The sequence below is a fragment of the Dipodomys merriami genome, unplaced genomic scaffold (genome assembly GCF_024711535.1).
Source record: "Dipodomys merriami isolate MVZ:Mamm:240054 unplaced genomic scaffold, mDipMer1.0.p SCAF_11, whole genome shotgun sequence".
Taxonomy (NCBI): Eukaryota; Metazoa; Chordata; class Mammalia; order Rodentia; family Heteromyidae; genus Dipodomys; species Dipodomys merriami.
In genome coordinates this window covers 50,092,516-50,109,161 of record NW_027202382.1, presented here as the reverse complement: position 1 = coordinate 50,109,161, position 16,646 = coordinate 50,092,516, and the positions used below count along the sequence as shown (strand labels likewise).

The 16,646-nt window shown below is 50.1% G+C and overlaps 1 protein-coding gene across 4 annotated transcripts in view; it reads right to left on the bottom strand.

Annotated features, from left to right (window-relative positions):
* The window catches only part of Cacna1b (calcium voltage-gated channel subunit alpha1 B), a 170,185-nt gene that overhangs the window by 129,888 nt on the left and 23,651 nt on the right, over positions 1-16,646 (bottom strand). For all 4 annotated transcript variants that reach the window (XM_070015201.1, XM_070015198.1, XM_070015199.1 and 1 more), the window contains 3 exons: positions 13,988-14,079; positions 10,926-11,078; positions 9,080-9,270 (listed from right to left, as the gene is read on the bottom strand). In XM_070015201.1, the coding sequence (XP_069871302.1) occupies positions 9,080-9,270; positions 10,926-11,078; positions 13,988-14,079 (436 nt within the window). The remainder of the gene's footprint in view (positions 1-9,079; positions 9,271-10,925; positions 11,079-13,987; positions 14,080-16,646) is intronic.

Here is a 16,646-nt window from a genome sequence, read left to right as displayed (position 1 = left end):
ACACACCCAGACCAACAGGCAGACCTCCTGAACCCCCTAGATCAACAAGCAGACCTCCTCAACACACCCAGACCAACAGGCAGACCTCCTCAACCCCCCTAGACCAACAGGCAGACCTCCTCAACCCCCCAGACCAACAGGCAGGCCTCAACCACCCAGACCAACAGGCAGACCTCCTCAACACACCCAGACCAACAGGCAGACCTCCTCAACATACCCAGACCAACAGGCAGACCTCCTCAACACACCCAGACCAACAGGCAGACCTCCTCAACATACCCAGACCAACAGGCAGACCTCCTCAACACACCAGACCAATAGGCAGACTTCCTCAACACACCCAGACCAACAGGTAGACCTCCTCAACCCCCCAGACCAACAGGCAGACCTCCTCAACACACCCAGACCAACAGGCAGACCTCCTCAACCCCCCAGACCAACAGGTAGACCTTCTCAACCCCCAGACCAACAGGCAGGCCTCCTCAACACACCCAGACCAACAAGCAGACCTCCTCAACACACCCAGACTAACAGGTAGACCTTCTCAACCCCCCAGACCAACAGGCAGACCTCAACAAACCCAGACCAACAGGCAGACCTCCTCAACACACCCAGACCAACAGGTAGACCTCCTCAACACACCCAGACCAACAGGCAGACCTCCTCAACACACCCAGACCAACAGGTAGACCTCCTCAACCCCCCAAGACCAACAGGCAGACCTCTTCAACCCCCCAGACCAACAGGCAGACCTCCTCAACCCCCCAGACCAACAGGCAGACCTCCTCAACACACCCAGAGCAACAGGCAGACCTCAACACACCCAGACCAACAGGCAGACCTCAACACACCCAGACCAACAGGCATCCCAAGCTAACTTGGGCCAAGTTAGAATGCCAACTAGGGCAGAGGTCTCATAGAAAATTAAGAAGTAAACTGAACTGAATTAAAATGAGAATAAAATATATTAAATTTGTAGGATACAGCCAAAACAGTGCCAAAAGGGAATTTTATGTTTATCATGCATGTCATAAAGAAACAGGATCTCAATAATCTGAGTTTATATTTCAAGCAGCTATAAAAAATTATTTAAAAAGCAACCAAGAAATGGGTGTCAGGTGGCTCATACTTGTAATCCTAGCTACTCAGGAGGCTGACATATGAAGATTCTGGTTCAACGTCAACCTGGGCAGGAAAGTTCATGAGACTCTTATCTCCAATTAACCACCCAAAAGTCAGAAGTGGAACCATGGCTCAAGTGGTCGAGCACTAGCTGTGAGAAAAAAGCTCAGCGAGAGAGCCCATTTCCTGAGATCAAGCCCATCAGCAGCATAAATCCAAATGAAACAGTGGGAATTTTTCTTAAAAAGAGAGAGGGCATAGATAACAAAATCAAAAACAGAAAATAAAAACACAAAAAATATTGAAGGTGTAATTCAAGTGGTAGAACAACTGCCTTGCAAATACAGTGACCTTAGTTGAAACCTCTCTACTGCCAAAAAGAAAAAAAAATACAACTGATGAAAAGAAAAACAGAAAAATAAAAGTTAGAACAAAAATCTTCTATACTCTAAGTGACATCATCAAGAAACGAATAGACAACCTCAAAATGGGAGAACATATTTTAAAAATCACATATCTGACAAGGAGCCAATATTCAGAATATACAAATAAATCATATAGTTTAACAATAGAAATATTTAAATGAGAAAAATATATAAATATATATGTTGACAGATAGTATATAAATGGTGAGCAAGATCATCATTAAGTTATTAGAGAAATGCAAATCAGAGCCAAAATTAGATACTACTTCACACTCACTAGGTTGGTTAAAATTAAAAAGAGAGGCAATACCAAGTGTTATATTAGAGAACAAGGGTGTAGAGAAAACATGTACATTGCTAATGGGAATATTAGAATGGTTCAGCCACTCTTGGTGGCTTTGGCCCCCTAAAAAGAAAAAATGTTTCCATTTCTTGGACTTCATTTCAATGAATAATATTTTTAATGTTCAGAGGGGTTGTGCCTCTTGGTTCCTCCCCTACGAGTCACCTACTTCAGTCTGACTGTGTGTGTGTGAGTGCTAGAGTCCTGTATAGTTATCATGTCCAGTTGTATTTTAGATCTAGCTTCCTCATGTGAGAGAAAACATGTGTCATCTATCTCCCTGAGATTGGTTTATTTCATTTAATGTGATTTGTTCTAGATCCATCCATTTCCCTGCAAATGACATATTATTTTTTCTAATGGATGAGTAAAATCCCATTGTGCATCTGTACCACTCACCTGGCCCATTCGTCTATTGTAGGGCTGTTCCCGCTTGGCTACTGTGAAAACCGCAGCAATGAACATGACTGTGCAAGAGTCTTTACCATCTCCTGACTTGTAATGCTCTGGGTAGATGCCCCAAAATACATCCCAATTCATTTTATGAAGACAGTATTACTTTAATACAAAAATGGACATTGGGACATCTACTTTAATAGTTAAATGGAAAGAAAGAGAGAGAGAGAGAGAGAGAGAGAAAGAAAGAAAAAGAAAGAAAGAAAGAAAGAAAGAAAGAAAGAAAGAAAGAAAGAAAGAAAGAAAGAAAGGAAAGAAAGGAAGAAAGAAAGGAAGAAAGAAAGAAAGGAAAGAAAGAAAGAAAGAAAGAAAGAAAGAAAGAAAGAAAGAAAGAAAGAAAGAAAGAAAGGGCAATGTGTAAGGTATATAGGATGCATATAAACTTCAACCCTAAAGTGGTACACATAATTTCCAGTCACAACACCTAGGCTAGAACTCATTATACGCCTTTACTTTCAAAAACCAGTGACAAAGCTGGGCTTCTTGCCTGACACTGCCAACACAGTGTTCAGGTGTTCCACGGAGGTCGGCAGGTGGCCTACGTCTCCTGTGGGCATCAAGCTGGAAAGCTGGTGGCAATTGTATATATTATTGGTCAGGACAGGGCCTTGGTGGATGGGCCACACACTCGAGTGCCTTTCAAGTGCATGCAGCTCACTGACTTTAAATGCCGTCAGAAGTACGTGTAAAAAGCCTGGGAGAAGGCAGATTATCAACACAAAATGAGCAGCCACAAGGTGGGCCAAGACAATTGAAGCCAGAGAAGGGAAACCCAAAGGACAGATTTCAACCACTGCAAAGGCATGAAAGCAAAGAAAACGCAGAACAGATTCATCAAGAAGTGTTCTCATGCTGTTCAAAGGGAGCCGGGGTCTGGGGACGCCACCCCGTAATGGATAACTGGCGTGTTTCCTCCCTTCATGTTACCATTGCCACCAATAAAGGCTTTCCATGCAAAAAATAAAATTGTTTTCATTTCCTTTTGTCTTGTTTGTGTGTTTATCTGTCTTGGGGAGGGGAAGAGAAACACAGAAATGGAGGGACAAAGGGTGAACAAATGCAGCAGTGGTACTCACTAGACCTTATGCTGAAAATGAACTATACAACTTGTACGTGGGAATGGGAAGGAAAAGTAGGAGAGAGTGAGGGAAGGGGTGACACTGTCCAAAAAGAAATGCACCCCTTATCTGACTTCTTATAACCCCTCTGTACATCACCTTTACAATAACAAATAAATTAGAAAAAAAGAGTGAAGCAGAGAAAACTCGCGAGGCCCCTCTCTTGAAAGCTTCTCCCAAAAAAGCCCTGTTGTGGGGGCTGCTGCAGCAGCAGCTGCTAAAGATAAAAGTCCAGCCAAAGAAAGCTGCTGATGGGGACCCAGAAGCCTCAGGCCATAGGGCTACTGCCCAGAAAACCACAGGCGAGCAAGCAGCACGTTCTCCAAAAGCATGGAAGGGTCTGAGAACCCTAAAGCATCTGGCAAGAAAGCTTTAGAGACTGTTAATAAAAAGGAATAACAGGGCTGGGAAGGTGGCTCAAGTGGTAGAGCACTAGCCTTGAAGTGAAGAGCTGAGGGACAGCGCCCAGGCCGAGTTCAGACCCCACGACCAACAAAAACAAAACAAAACAAAACAAAAGAATAATGGTTCTTTTTGACACATTAAAAATAAATAAATAAATACATAAGAAACAGAGGACTTGAGAAGGGGAATGAGACTAGAGGGGCGAATGTGATCACAGGACATTAGAGACATGTACAGAAATATCACAGTAAGACCCCTCACCTTGTACAATTAATACACACTAGTACATCTTAAAAGGAGAAAAATCGATCATAATTCATAATATTAACAGAATCACATGATCATATCAGTGCAAAAAAAAAAACAAAACAAAACAAAACCCTGCAATGATACCTGTCAGGATGGTGTGTGTGAAAACAGCCATACCTGTCAGGATGGTGTGTGTGAAAACAGCCATACCTGTCGGCATGGTGTGTGTGAAAACAGCCATACCTGTCAGGATGGTGTGTGTGAAGACAGCCATAACTGTCAGGATGGTGTGCATGGAAACTCAGCCATACCTGTCAGGATGGTATGCATGGAAACTCAGCCATACCTGTCGGCATGGTGTGTGTGAAAACAGCCACACCTGTCAGGATGGTGTGTGTGAAGACAGCCATACCTGTCAGGATGGTGTGCATGGAAACTCAGCCATACCTGTCAGGATGGTGTGCATGGAAACTCAGCCATACCTGTCAGGATGGTGTGCATGGAAACTCAGTGATCCTGTCTGACACCTGTCAGAATGCAGCAGGACTGGCTTGTTCTCACACTGCTGGCAGGAATGTGAGAATGTAAACCCTTCTGGGAAGGTGTCAGCTTCTTAACTAAACATGTACATATGCAAACCAAAAAGTACATTGTTGGGCATTTACCAGAGAGAAATGAAAACCTGTTTGCACAAAAACCTGTGCACAAATGTATATAGCAATGCTACCCAAAAATTACCCGAGTGGACCCAACCCAGAGAGTGTTCCGTAAATGAATGGTTAAACATGTTGGAACCCTGGAAACACTGACACATGCGATTGGGACTGACATCCGGAGAACCAAGCTGGAGTGAGGTAGCCAACACCAAAACATTACAGCATAACATTCTTGAAATGCTGAGATAACAGGCAAGTAGTAGAGGGGAGAAGACGTGGCATGGGTGCACCACAGTGCCAAGCACTCTCATACTGACAGAGTTCAGAACCCTAACTGGGTGGGCACCAACACCCTGGTGACACTGGTGTTGCTAGAAAGAAGGTAAAGGAAACACAACATCTTTCTGCATCACATCTTGGAGGTGCATGTGAATATACAATTGTCTGAAAAAATTTAGTGAGAAAGTTCAGTTTGCCACAAACATAGCCACTCCTATAACCCTACTTGGGAGGTAGAGATCATAGTTGGGTGGCCAGCCTGGGCTTAATAGTTTGTGAGACTCCATCTCCGCCATGGTGATGCATACCTGTCATCCACCTCTCCAACAATCAAGAGAAACACAAATAGCAGGACTGCAGTCCAAGCTGGCCAGCACATAAAGTAAGAATTTATCTTGAAAGTAACCAATACTGGACTGGCATGGTAGATCAAGTGGTAGAGCTCCTGCTTAGCAGTGCAAGGCCCTGAGCTCAAAGCCCAATGCAGAAAGTTCTCCTCCCTTCATGCCACACACCCTGTAGCCACGGCCTGCTGCTCTGCTCCCCAGGAAAGGGCCTGTGCACCAGCACTCACTTCCTTGTCCCTTGCACACTAGCCTCCCCTCTCAGGTGTCCGACACCAAGACTGAGTCTGTTCCTGTCAAGATGAGGCCTGGAACTCAGTAGGAGAGCACCTGTCTAGCATGTGAGACCTTGGGTTTGATCCTCAGAACCAGAGGAAGAACAAACTCCCTTGTCAAGTTTACCTCCAGCCTTCATCCTGTCACATGCAATAGTCAGAGTTTTTCTTTCCCGCTCCTCTGACCTGGCTCAGTGGTCGCCTTCCTGAAACTCTGCTGACCTTCTTTCCCGCTGGCCTCTGAACGGAATCTCTCAGAGTGAGTCTGTGGCTTGTCTTCATTATACTCACTAGTGGGTGGTGTCTACTGTTCCACAAGTCTGAATACCATTCATGTGCCAATAACTCCAAATACATACCCTCAGCCTCTGTCCCACCAAGATGCCTCCCATAAGCCCAACATTTCCTCTTTAGTGAAAACAGTGAACAACTGCATGGAGCTGAGAACACTGCCCTTTGCTAAACCAAAGCCAGGCAGACACCTTGCTTCCAATTCTCCTCTTCTCAGCAAAAACCCTAAATTTCCCAAATAACTCAAGTCAGATCATGTTTCCTTTACACACGATCCCTGTACACTGGACATCTAATCTACAAGCAAGTACTCTTCATGTAAACATCACAACACAGTGCTCACATCTGTGTATCTGTACCCTTATTTCTTGAGATCTACATCTAGCTAATACAATGAACACCAGCAAAACCCCGCACAGCACACGTCCTCCCTCTCCACCTGTGATATAACATGTCCACCCTCCCCACCTGTGATATAACACGTCCTCCCTCCCCACCTGTGATATAACATGTCCACCCTCCCCACCTGTGATATAACACGTCCTCCCTCCCCACCTGTGATATAACACATGTCCTCCCTCCCCACCTGTGATATAACACACGTCCTCCCTCCCCACCTGTGATATAACACATGTCCACCCTCCCCACCTGTGATATAACACATGTCCACCCTCCCCACCTGTGATATAACATGCCCTCCCTCCCCACCTGTGATATAATACGTCCTCCCTCTCCACCTGTGATATAACACACGTCCTCCCTCCCCACCTGTGATATAACATGTCCTCCCTCCCCACCTGTGATATAACATGTCCTCCCTCCCCACCTGTGATATAACACACGTCCTCCCTCCCCACCTGTGATATAACACATGTCCACCCTCCCCACCTGTGATATAACACATGTCCTCCCTTCCCACCTGTGATATAACATGTCCACCCTCCCCACCTGTGATATAACACATGTCCTCCCTCCCCACCTGTGATATAACATGTCCTCCCTCCCCACCTGTGATATAACACACGTCCTCCCTCCCCACCTGTGATATAACACATGTCCACCCTCCCCACCTGTGATATAACACATGTCCACCCTCCCCACCTGTGATATAACACGTCCTCCCTCCCCACCTGTGATATAACACACGTCCTCCCTCTCCACCTGTGATATTACACATGTCCTCCCTCCCCACCTGTGACGTAACACATGTCCTCTCCCCCTCCCCACCTGTGACCCAGCTCAGCAGCTTCTGCCCAGGTGGAACCCAGGCCCCTTTTCCTGTCACTGGTTTGGAGGTGGAGCAAGACCCTCCCCCAGAGAATCCTTCCCAAGTCCTGTCTGATCTCTGGCAGCCTGAGTGCCCTTCCTGTATGGTGTTCGCATGGCTGCCGCCTCTGGCTCCTCAGGCAAGCCTGAGGTACGTGCCGCAGGTGTGCACATCTGCTTTCTGGATCTTTCTGGGCCCTTCTTTCTCAGCGCCCTGGAACTCCCCACTCCCCACTTCCTTCATGGCCCTGGAGGAGCAGGATGATGCCTGCTCACCACGGAACACACTATCTGGTGGCTTGTGCCTAAGCAGGTGGCCCTCCTCCTCCAGGCGTGCTGCCCCGAGGGTGGGGTCCTGCCCTGCCTCCCTGGGCACAGTCAGATGGGGAGTTTGTGTCACCTGTAGCCACTGGCTAAATCCCTGAAAAGTCCTGGTCAAACGGCCCTCACCTGGGTAGGCTGACAGGAAGCAGCCAGCTTGGAGCTGTTCTTGGGGTCTGGCCCCTCGTGGGAACTGTTCATTAATCAAATCGGCCGCAGGGAGAAAGGAGCAGAACCCCTCACCACCATCCTCGTCACAGCCCCTCCTCTGTCTGTCATCAGACATGACTCACCCAAGGAGACATCAGGTTCCATGAACCCCGGCCAGCTTTTGCTGAACAATTCCTCCAGCATTTTCTGAGGAGATGAAAGACCAGACCCACAGGCATTTACCAAACACTGCTGAGTGCCTGACCCAGAGGCCAGTCTTCATGATCCTGAAGGCCATTCCCCCTTCCTCCAGGGGCCAGTACTCGTGTACACCGGAGGGAGGCTGACTGCAGGGCATGAGGCCCTCCCTCCACACACAGGTGACAGGCTCCCTGGGGAGTGAGCACTCTGCCTTGGCCTTACGGCTCCCACCAGCACCCCAAGCAGCACACATCTCCCAGCTACCCTACGTTAACAGTCGCGGCCACAGCTTCTCAGACCCCTGTGCACCGCATTCTCCACTTTCCCAAGTCTTCAAGGCAGTCATCCAATGTTCTCATGCCCTGGTGGCTCACACACCTGACAGGGTGTGAGAGTGGTAACAGGAGGGTCTTCCTATGAAGAAGAGCCTGGGGTTTGCTCAGGAGCTAGGGTAGAGCCGTTAAGAACTCCCAGGAGAATGGAAGCCAGGTCCCTCCGTGACTGCGACACCCTTGACTTCATCAGGGCCAACAAACCCAGACAGCCGTGAACTGATGAGAGGCACGGGGGAGCTGGGGTGGAAACGGAAGCAGACAAAACGCAAAGGAGGCCAACGCACAACGCACAGGCTTCACCCCCAGAAGCAGCGTGAAGGGGATTTCCCGGGCGCAGCCCAGCACAGCCCCGCCAGGCTCCTCACCGGGAAGCCGGGCAGGGGAGACGCCGCACCTCACATCTGACATCACCCAGACCCTGCACACGTGCGCTGGGGAAATGAGCGCTCCTCCACGACCCAGGCTCAGCATCTTACAAGAGCCTCCAGAGATGCCGCGCAAGCCGGGCCTCGCATGCGGCAGGTTCACCACACACACGCGCTACTCCAGCACTGCAGCTGGCATCGCCATGGCAACGGCCGCATCTGCTCTGCATCTTTCTTTCTGGCCTCAGTTTCACCTTCATGATGAAGGATTCAGAAGGGCCAAGAGCAACAGTTTGAGTTGGGACAGACCTCGGGACTCTGATGGAGTTTCTGGATACCTGGGCCTACATTTCATCCTAAGGTAGAGAGAGGCCCAAGGCCGAGGGCAGGACTATTAGAACTGACCCAATGGGGTCCCAGAGGCACAGGCCAGAAGCAAGGCGTCCATCCCCTGACCCGGAGCCAAGATGCAACTCACATTGTAGAGGATGTCTGTCCAGCCCTCCATGGTGATACACTGAAACACTGTCAAGATGGCAAACAGGATGTTGTCAAAGTTGGTGATTCCAAAGTTGGGTCCTGCCCAGTACTCGCGGCACTCCGTGTCCCCCTCACACAGCCGGGCGGGGGCCTCCCTGCCACAGGGGAAGTCACCCACAGGGTCTGCATCTGTGAGGAGGAAAACGATGCAGAGCTCAGACCAAGCGCTCTGACGCCCCCTGGGAGTCCTGCGCACGAAGAACGCACCGCACAGGGGCAGGAGAAAAACCATCAACGCCATCTGCGCCTGCACCGAGTTTTTACTCCTACCTATACCTGCCTCTACCTGAACTCAGAATCCATCCTCCCAGGAAACCCTGGTCAGCCTCTCCCTTCTTCCTGGAGCCTGCTCACCAGGTACGCAAGCATGCTTGGTATTCTTTTATCTTGAAATCAAAACCCCCCAAAAAATCTACCGTTCACTTGTTTCTACCACTACCCTGGTTTCTCCTTTCCCTACAGCCAAACTACAGGACTGATGAAAGATTAAGACTCACAAAGTTGGGGCTGGGAAGGCGGCTCAGCGGTAGAGCTCTTGCCTTGCATGCATGAGGCCCTGGGTTCGATGCCTCAGCACCACATAAGCAAAATGAAAAAAACCGGGGGGCTGGGAAGATGGCTCAGTGGTAGAGCACTTGCCTTGCATGTATGAGGCCCTGGGTTCGATTCCTCAGCACCACATAAGCAAAATGAAAAAAGCCGGAAGTGGCACTGTGGCTCAAGTGGTAGAGCTCTAGCCTTGAGCTGAAGAGCTGAGGGACAGCACCCAGGCCCAGAGTTCAGGCCCCACTACCGGACCCCAAAAAAAAAAAAAGACTCACAAAGTTTATTTCTCCCTTTCGAAATATCTTGATAAATACTTATGTCTAATTATAGGGAATTGAGTCCTTTGTGTTGACAGTGTGGTTTGTTTCCTTTGGGGGAAAGGAGCAAGACTGGAGTTTGAACTCATGGCCTTGACTTGCCTGGAAGGCATTCTAAACTTGAGTCGTACCACCAGCCCCATCCTCCTTTCAAATTCTTTTTTTTTATTGTAAAAATACTGTACAGAGGGGTTACAATTACATGGGCAAGATAATGAGTACATTTCTTATCAAGCATTGTAGCCTCCTCCTTTGTTTCCCCTTCCCATCCTCCCCCGCCCCCACCTCCTTTCAAATTCTTTTTTTTTTTTTTTTTTGTCGGTCGTGGGGCTTGAACTCTGGGCCTGGGCGCTGTCCCTCAGCTCTTTAGCTCAAGGCGAGCGCTCTACCACTTGAGCTACAGCGCCACTTCCGGTTTTCTGCTGGTTTATTGGAGATAGGAGTCTCACGGTCTCTCCTGCCCGGGCTGGCTTTGAACCGCGATCCTCAGATCTCAGCCTCCTGAGTAGCTAGGATTACAGGCGTGAGCCACCAGCGCCCGGCTCCTTTCAAATTCTTAACAGAACTTTTCTTCTTTTTCTTGTCCTCTGGCACTGGTCATAACTGCATACATAGATCAGACTGGAAGATGGCGTGCCGTGTCCAGTGCTCCTCCCCCTCATCTCTACTTCTCTCAGAAGGACTGGAAGATGGCCTGCGTGTACTCCTGCCTCCCTGTACTCTGTGTGGAACTGGCCTAAAATTATTCTACTTAAAATACCTTTCTGTTTCCTTTCTAGAAGTTGCTGCCACCAGTCTTACTTCCGGTCTGTGTATATTTGTGTTTACTGGGCTGCCACTGTGTCCTCCACTGGGACACGTGCACCTTGCTGGTCTGGAACCTTCTAGATGAATGAGCCCAGGGCTGGTGCCAGATCTCACCTGTGCTGTTGGGGAAACAGGCCTTGTGGAATTTGCCCATGTAGAACTCGAGGCCAATGATGGCAAACATGAGGATGGCAAAGAAGAGCAGCAGCCCGATCTGCAGCAGCGGGACCATAGCCTTCATGATGGACTTGAGCACCACCTGCAGACCTGGGGCCAGAGCAAGCGCACAGCGTGGGTCAGAGAGCCGGGCAGGGGCCGGGGCAGGGGCCCAGCCTGTGCTAAGTGCTGGGAAATGACTATTGATGGGACTGAAACACAGAGTTGATGGCCCTCAAGGAGGAAACAGCAGGGAATAGTCGGGGAGGAAAGGCAAGAGAGTGAGGTGTATGTAAGGCAGAGCAGACAGTCCTCAGAAACAAAACATGATGTCTCAGAAAGAAGCAGAGAGAGCAATGTCTCAAAGTAGAGAAGAAGCAGGAAAGGGCTGTCAGACTATGAAGCCCAGGGTGAGGAGTCTGAACTGTTGGGATCATGGATTTAACAGCGCTGAGGGAAGACAAGAGCAGTAAATCCTGAAAGGAGAGCCAGGCTACAGCAGCTCACACCTGTCATCTTCACTACTCAGGTAGTTGGGATCTGAGGATCGACTGCTGTCCCAGGCAGGAAAGTCCGTGAGACTCTCCAGGACACACACACACACACACACACACACACACACACACACACACACACACACACACACACACACACACACACACACACACACACACACACACACACACACACACACACACACGAGAGAATCCTAAGAACAGAGAATGCTGGAGGTTAAAAACAGGGTATCCTGCCGGGCGCTGGTGGCTCACGCCTGTAATCCTAGCTACTCAGGAGGCTGAGATCTGAGGATCGCCGTTCAAAGCCAGCCCGAGCAGGAAAGACCGTGAGACTCCTATCTCCAATAAACCAGCAGAAAACCGGAAGTGGCGCTGTAGCTCAAGTGGTAGAGCGCTCGCCTTGAGCTAAAGAGCTGAGGGACAGCGCCCAGGCCCAGAGTTCAAGCCCCACGACCGACAAAAAAAAAAAAACAAGGGCTGGGAAAGTAGCTCAGCGGTAGAGTGCATGCCTTGCATGCCTGAGGCCCTGGGTTCGATTCCTCAGCACCACATAAACAGAAAAAGCCGGAAGTGGCGCTGTGGCTCCAGTGGTAGAGCGCTAGCCTTGAGCTAAAGAGCTGAGGGACAGTGCCCAGGCCCAGAGTTAATGCCCATGACCAGCAAAAAAAAAAAAAAAGAAATGTAAAAAAAAAAAACAAAACAGGGTATCCTGAGAGAGAGGGGAAGAGAATCTAAGAGCAAAGAAGAGCAGAGGATCCTGGGGGTGAGGAGCAGGGAATCTTAGAAGGGACCAGCAGGAAGTCCTTAGCAGACTCAACTCCTTGGTATAATGAAGTAGGTCTACTCTCCTCCAAACCAAGTGGATTCAGCTACTGGCCATAGAGCAAAGAAGAGGTTATACTCCATGACCCCATGGCCATTTCAATGTTCAGAGCAGAACAGGAAGCCAATCAATGGTCTTCCGACAATGGTCTCTGGAGACCTGATCACTAGATCCCTTTCTACCCAGCCCTTAAGGAAAGTTAAAACCAAACTCCACCTGACTAGAGCTCAGAGGTCAGGGTGGTCAAAGGTTCACAAGGCCCCTTGGCAGTTCTTCTGCTTGTTTCTGAATTAGCCCATCCCAGCTTTTTTTTTGTTTTTTTTGTTTTTTTTTCCAGTCATGGGGTTTGAACACTGGGCCTGGGCGCTGTCCCTCAGCTCTTAAGCTAAGGTGAGCACTCTACCACTTTGAGCCACAGTGCCACTTCAGGTTTTCTGGTGGTTAACTGGAGATAAGAGTCTCACAGTTCGGTCACTGGTGGCTCACACCTTAATCCTAGCTACTGAGGAGGCTGAGATCTGAGGAACATGGTTCAAAGGCAGCCCAGGCAGAGAAGTCCGTGAGACTCTTATTTTCAATGAACCACCAGGAAACCGGAAGTGGTGCTGTGGCTCAAGCAGTAGAGCACTTGCCTTGAGCTGAAGAGCGCAGGGACAGCACCCAGGCCCAGAGTTCAAGTCCCATGACCGACCAAAAAAAGAGTCTCACGGACTTTCCTGCCTGGGCTGGCTTTGAACCACAGATCTCAGTTCCTGTGTAGCTGGGGTTACAGGTGTGAGCCCCTGGCGCCCAGCCCAGAAGCTTTTTTCATGGCAGTCTCAGTTGCCCATGGCCTTACCACGCCTGGGCCAAGACAGGTTGCTTTTTGCTATATGAGTATTTTTTTTTCTTCCTTTCTCTCGTGTGTGTGTGTGTGTGTGTGTGTGTGTGTGTGTGTCTGTGTCTGTGTCTGTGTGTGTGTGTGTGTGTGTGTGTGTGTGTGTGTGTATGTGTGTGTGTATCCTGGGCTTGAACTCAGGGCCTGGGCGCTGTCCCTGAGCTTCTTTTCTCAAGGCTAGCGCTCTACCGCTTGAGCCACAGCGCCACCTCTGGCTCTCTTGGTGGTTTATTGAAGATAAGAGTCTCATGGACTTTCCTGCCAGGGCTGGCTTCAAACCCTTATCCTCAGATCTCTGCCTCCTGAGTACCAAGGATTACAGGTGTGAGCCACGGGTGCCCAAGCTAATCTCTGGGTATTTTCCCAGACATCCTCTGGCCGTAGTCATTCTTTCCTCTGTTTTTTGTTTGTTTTTTTATAACCCCAGGAAATAAAGCAAAGAGCCAGAAATACAGTAGTCTGTACAGAGAAACAAAGCTTCTACCTAGGAAAACCAAATCAACACAATTAACAGTCACCCTCTGGGCTTTTGTGGAGAACAGACTGGAAAAGGCCTAATGTCCCTTCCTCCTTCCTGGCTCCTTGGGGTTAAATGCGGTAAGCTCAGGGCACAGTTCACTCGTGGAGCATGTACTTAGCATGCAAACAGCTAGGGTTCAATCGCTTGCACACACAGGCAAAAAGTGGCAAGCTCCATGACCAAGGCTAGCGGACTTACTACCAAGGAGCTAAACTGTGGCATGCGTGTGGTGAAGCTAAGAGAGGAGGCTGGCATGGGCCTGACTCTCCTAGCTGGACTCACTCGGAATCCCAGACACCAGCTTCAGTGGCCTTAACACACGCACAGCCCTCAGCGTCCGCAGGTCGAAGTCAGTCCCAGCCGTGGCGAGGATCCTAGGAGGAGCGAGCACAGGGATGAGAATTTCCACAACTGAGTCTGGAAGAGAGCACACTCCCCGCACTCCGCATCCTTCCTCCCCAGAGCAGTGACACTTTCTGGCCTGTGTCTCCCGCCAGCAAACCCCAGGCAGGGGCCAGGCTTGCCAGACACAGGGAGAGAGAGTCAATGAACGTAAACTCCTTGCCAGTGATGCCTGACCTCACCCCCACGGACACCCCCCAGTCTAAAGGCGCCGACTGGGCGCAGACTCTTGGCCACTAGCCAGGGTCTCTTCTCCAACCAAGTTCAAACAGGAGACAGGAGGAGGGAGGTGCAGGAGCAGAGCAAAGCTTGGGGCTCCTGAGTCAGCACCACTTGTCACCCTCTGCCCCTCTCCTCAGAACAGGGAGATGGGACGGGAGCTGGGAGGGGAGGACAAGGGCTCAGAGCAGCGAGGAAAAATATCATGGAGTGAGGTCAGCAAGAAGACCAGCGTTGCCTGTCACTCATCGCCCTCACCAAAAAAGGTCACAGCAAAGACGAAGCTGCTACATCTGGCTCACGGGACTGAGGAAGCACACTGGGAGCAGCAGGGAAGCAGCAGGGTTTCTATGGAGCACGAGGTCCACAACCCACGACTGGGAAGACAGAGAGTCCATCTTCTGCCCTGTCCTCCTAACCCCGACCAACTTGGAAACAGTGAGGAACGGTGAGATGAAGACCCCAACATTCCCCGCTGCCCCAGACCACCCCCACAGAAGGCTCCGCAGGCCCTCAGCCCGGTGTGGGGAGTTTCCCAGAATCCAGACCACTGCACCGCCACCCTGCACATGACATGCACTCCCCCTGCTCCATGACCTAGGCCGGACAGCAGGACTCCAGCTTCAAACCACCCACTGCCAGTCATCCTGAGACAGGGCCCAGCTGCCATAGGGCATCTTCATTCCTTTTCAGTAACAGTTATGCAAAGGAGGTTCAGTTCAACACGTCAGTTCATGACACTGCACCTCGCTGAGTGTCACTCCTTCCATCGTTTCCCCCACGCCCCTCTATGCCAACCCGTCATCCCTCAAGTGAGCTGGCGCCACTTCCACATACGAACATTGAGTTCTGCTCACCAGTTCTGTACTTGCTCGCCATTCCTCTCTCCATTCACCTGCCCCTCCTCCCCGTCAGCCCCTCCTCTTCCTTAGGCCGCTCTGCCTCCATCCACCCTGCTCACACAGGGGCTTACAGTGCCAGGGCTCACACAGCTGCTCAGAGCTTTGCCAGCAGAAAGGCTGAGTGAAAACTACGCAGCCACCCACCCTCCAGAAAGCAGAGCAACCTGCTCCGGAAGGAAGCCAATGCACAGCCAGCCCCACATACCGGGCATGTACCTGTATTTGGCCTAACAGACTGTCAGGCAGTAGTCATTCCCCACCCTCCAAAGAGCCCTCCACACAGCCATCTGCACACACCCACCCCACCCCAGCCCTGCCTGACAGACAGCAACCCCACCCCACACCCAGAGGACAGCCAGCCAGCCAGACACAAGCTCAGAGACACAAGCCTAACCCAAGCACCAGCGGTGGAGTCTCTCCCCTGGACAGCTCCCATACAGCCACTGGACCGTAGTGCCTGCTGGCCCTCAAAGCTCTCCACAGCCAGTCAGGCAACACCTTTGCCCGGGCAAAACCACACCTGCCGTCACAGTCACAAGCACCCAGCATAGGCCTCTGACTCCGCTCCTAAAAGAAACTGCCCAGAAAGCCTCTAAAATGCTGATCCAGAGTGGGGCTAACACACCAATGTCCAGCGGACATGCTTGTACTCATACACAAGAAAAAGATTCTCCATTGGGGTTGAGGTATGGTTCAATTAAAGAAAAATAAAAACACCATATAACTGTAAGGAGCAACAACGACACAAGATATGCAGATTGCAACACCAACATAGAAACCCAAGAAATAAAATAGATAAGGAAGCCGGGCGATGGTGGCTCACGCCTGTAATCCTAGCTACTCAGGAGGCTGAGCTCTGAGGATCACAGTTCAAAACCGGCTTGAGGCCGGGTGCCAATGGCTCATGCCTGTAATCCTAGCTACTTAGGAGGCTGAGATCTGAGAATCTCCGTTCAAAGCCAGCCCAGGCAGGAAAGTCAGTGAGACTCCTATCTCCAATAGAAAACCAGAAGTGGCTCTGTAGCTCAAGTGGTAGAGTACTCGCCTTGAGCTGAAGAGCTGAGGGACAGTGCCCAGACCCAGAGTTCGAGTCCCATGACCAATAAATAAATAAATAAGTAAAAGGAAACGAGAGACTCCCAGGGGAACACAATAATTCTCTATTAACAGACCCCAGAAGGGAAGTTTATGAAATACTTTAAGAGGAATTCAAAATAATGAACTTGCCAGGTGCCAGCGGCTCACGCCTGTCATCCTAGCTACTCAGGAGGCTGAGATCTGAGGATCTCGGTTCAAAGCCAGCCCAGGCAGGAAAGTCCATGAGACTCTTACCTCCAATTAACCACCAGAAAATCAGAAGTGCTGCTGTGGTTCAAGTGGTAGAGCACTAGCCTTGAGCTGAAGAGCTGAGGGACAGC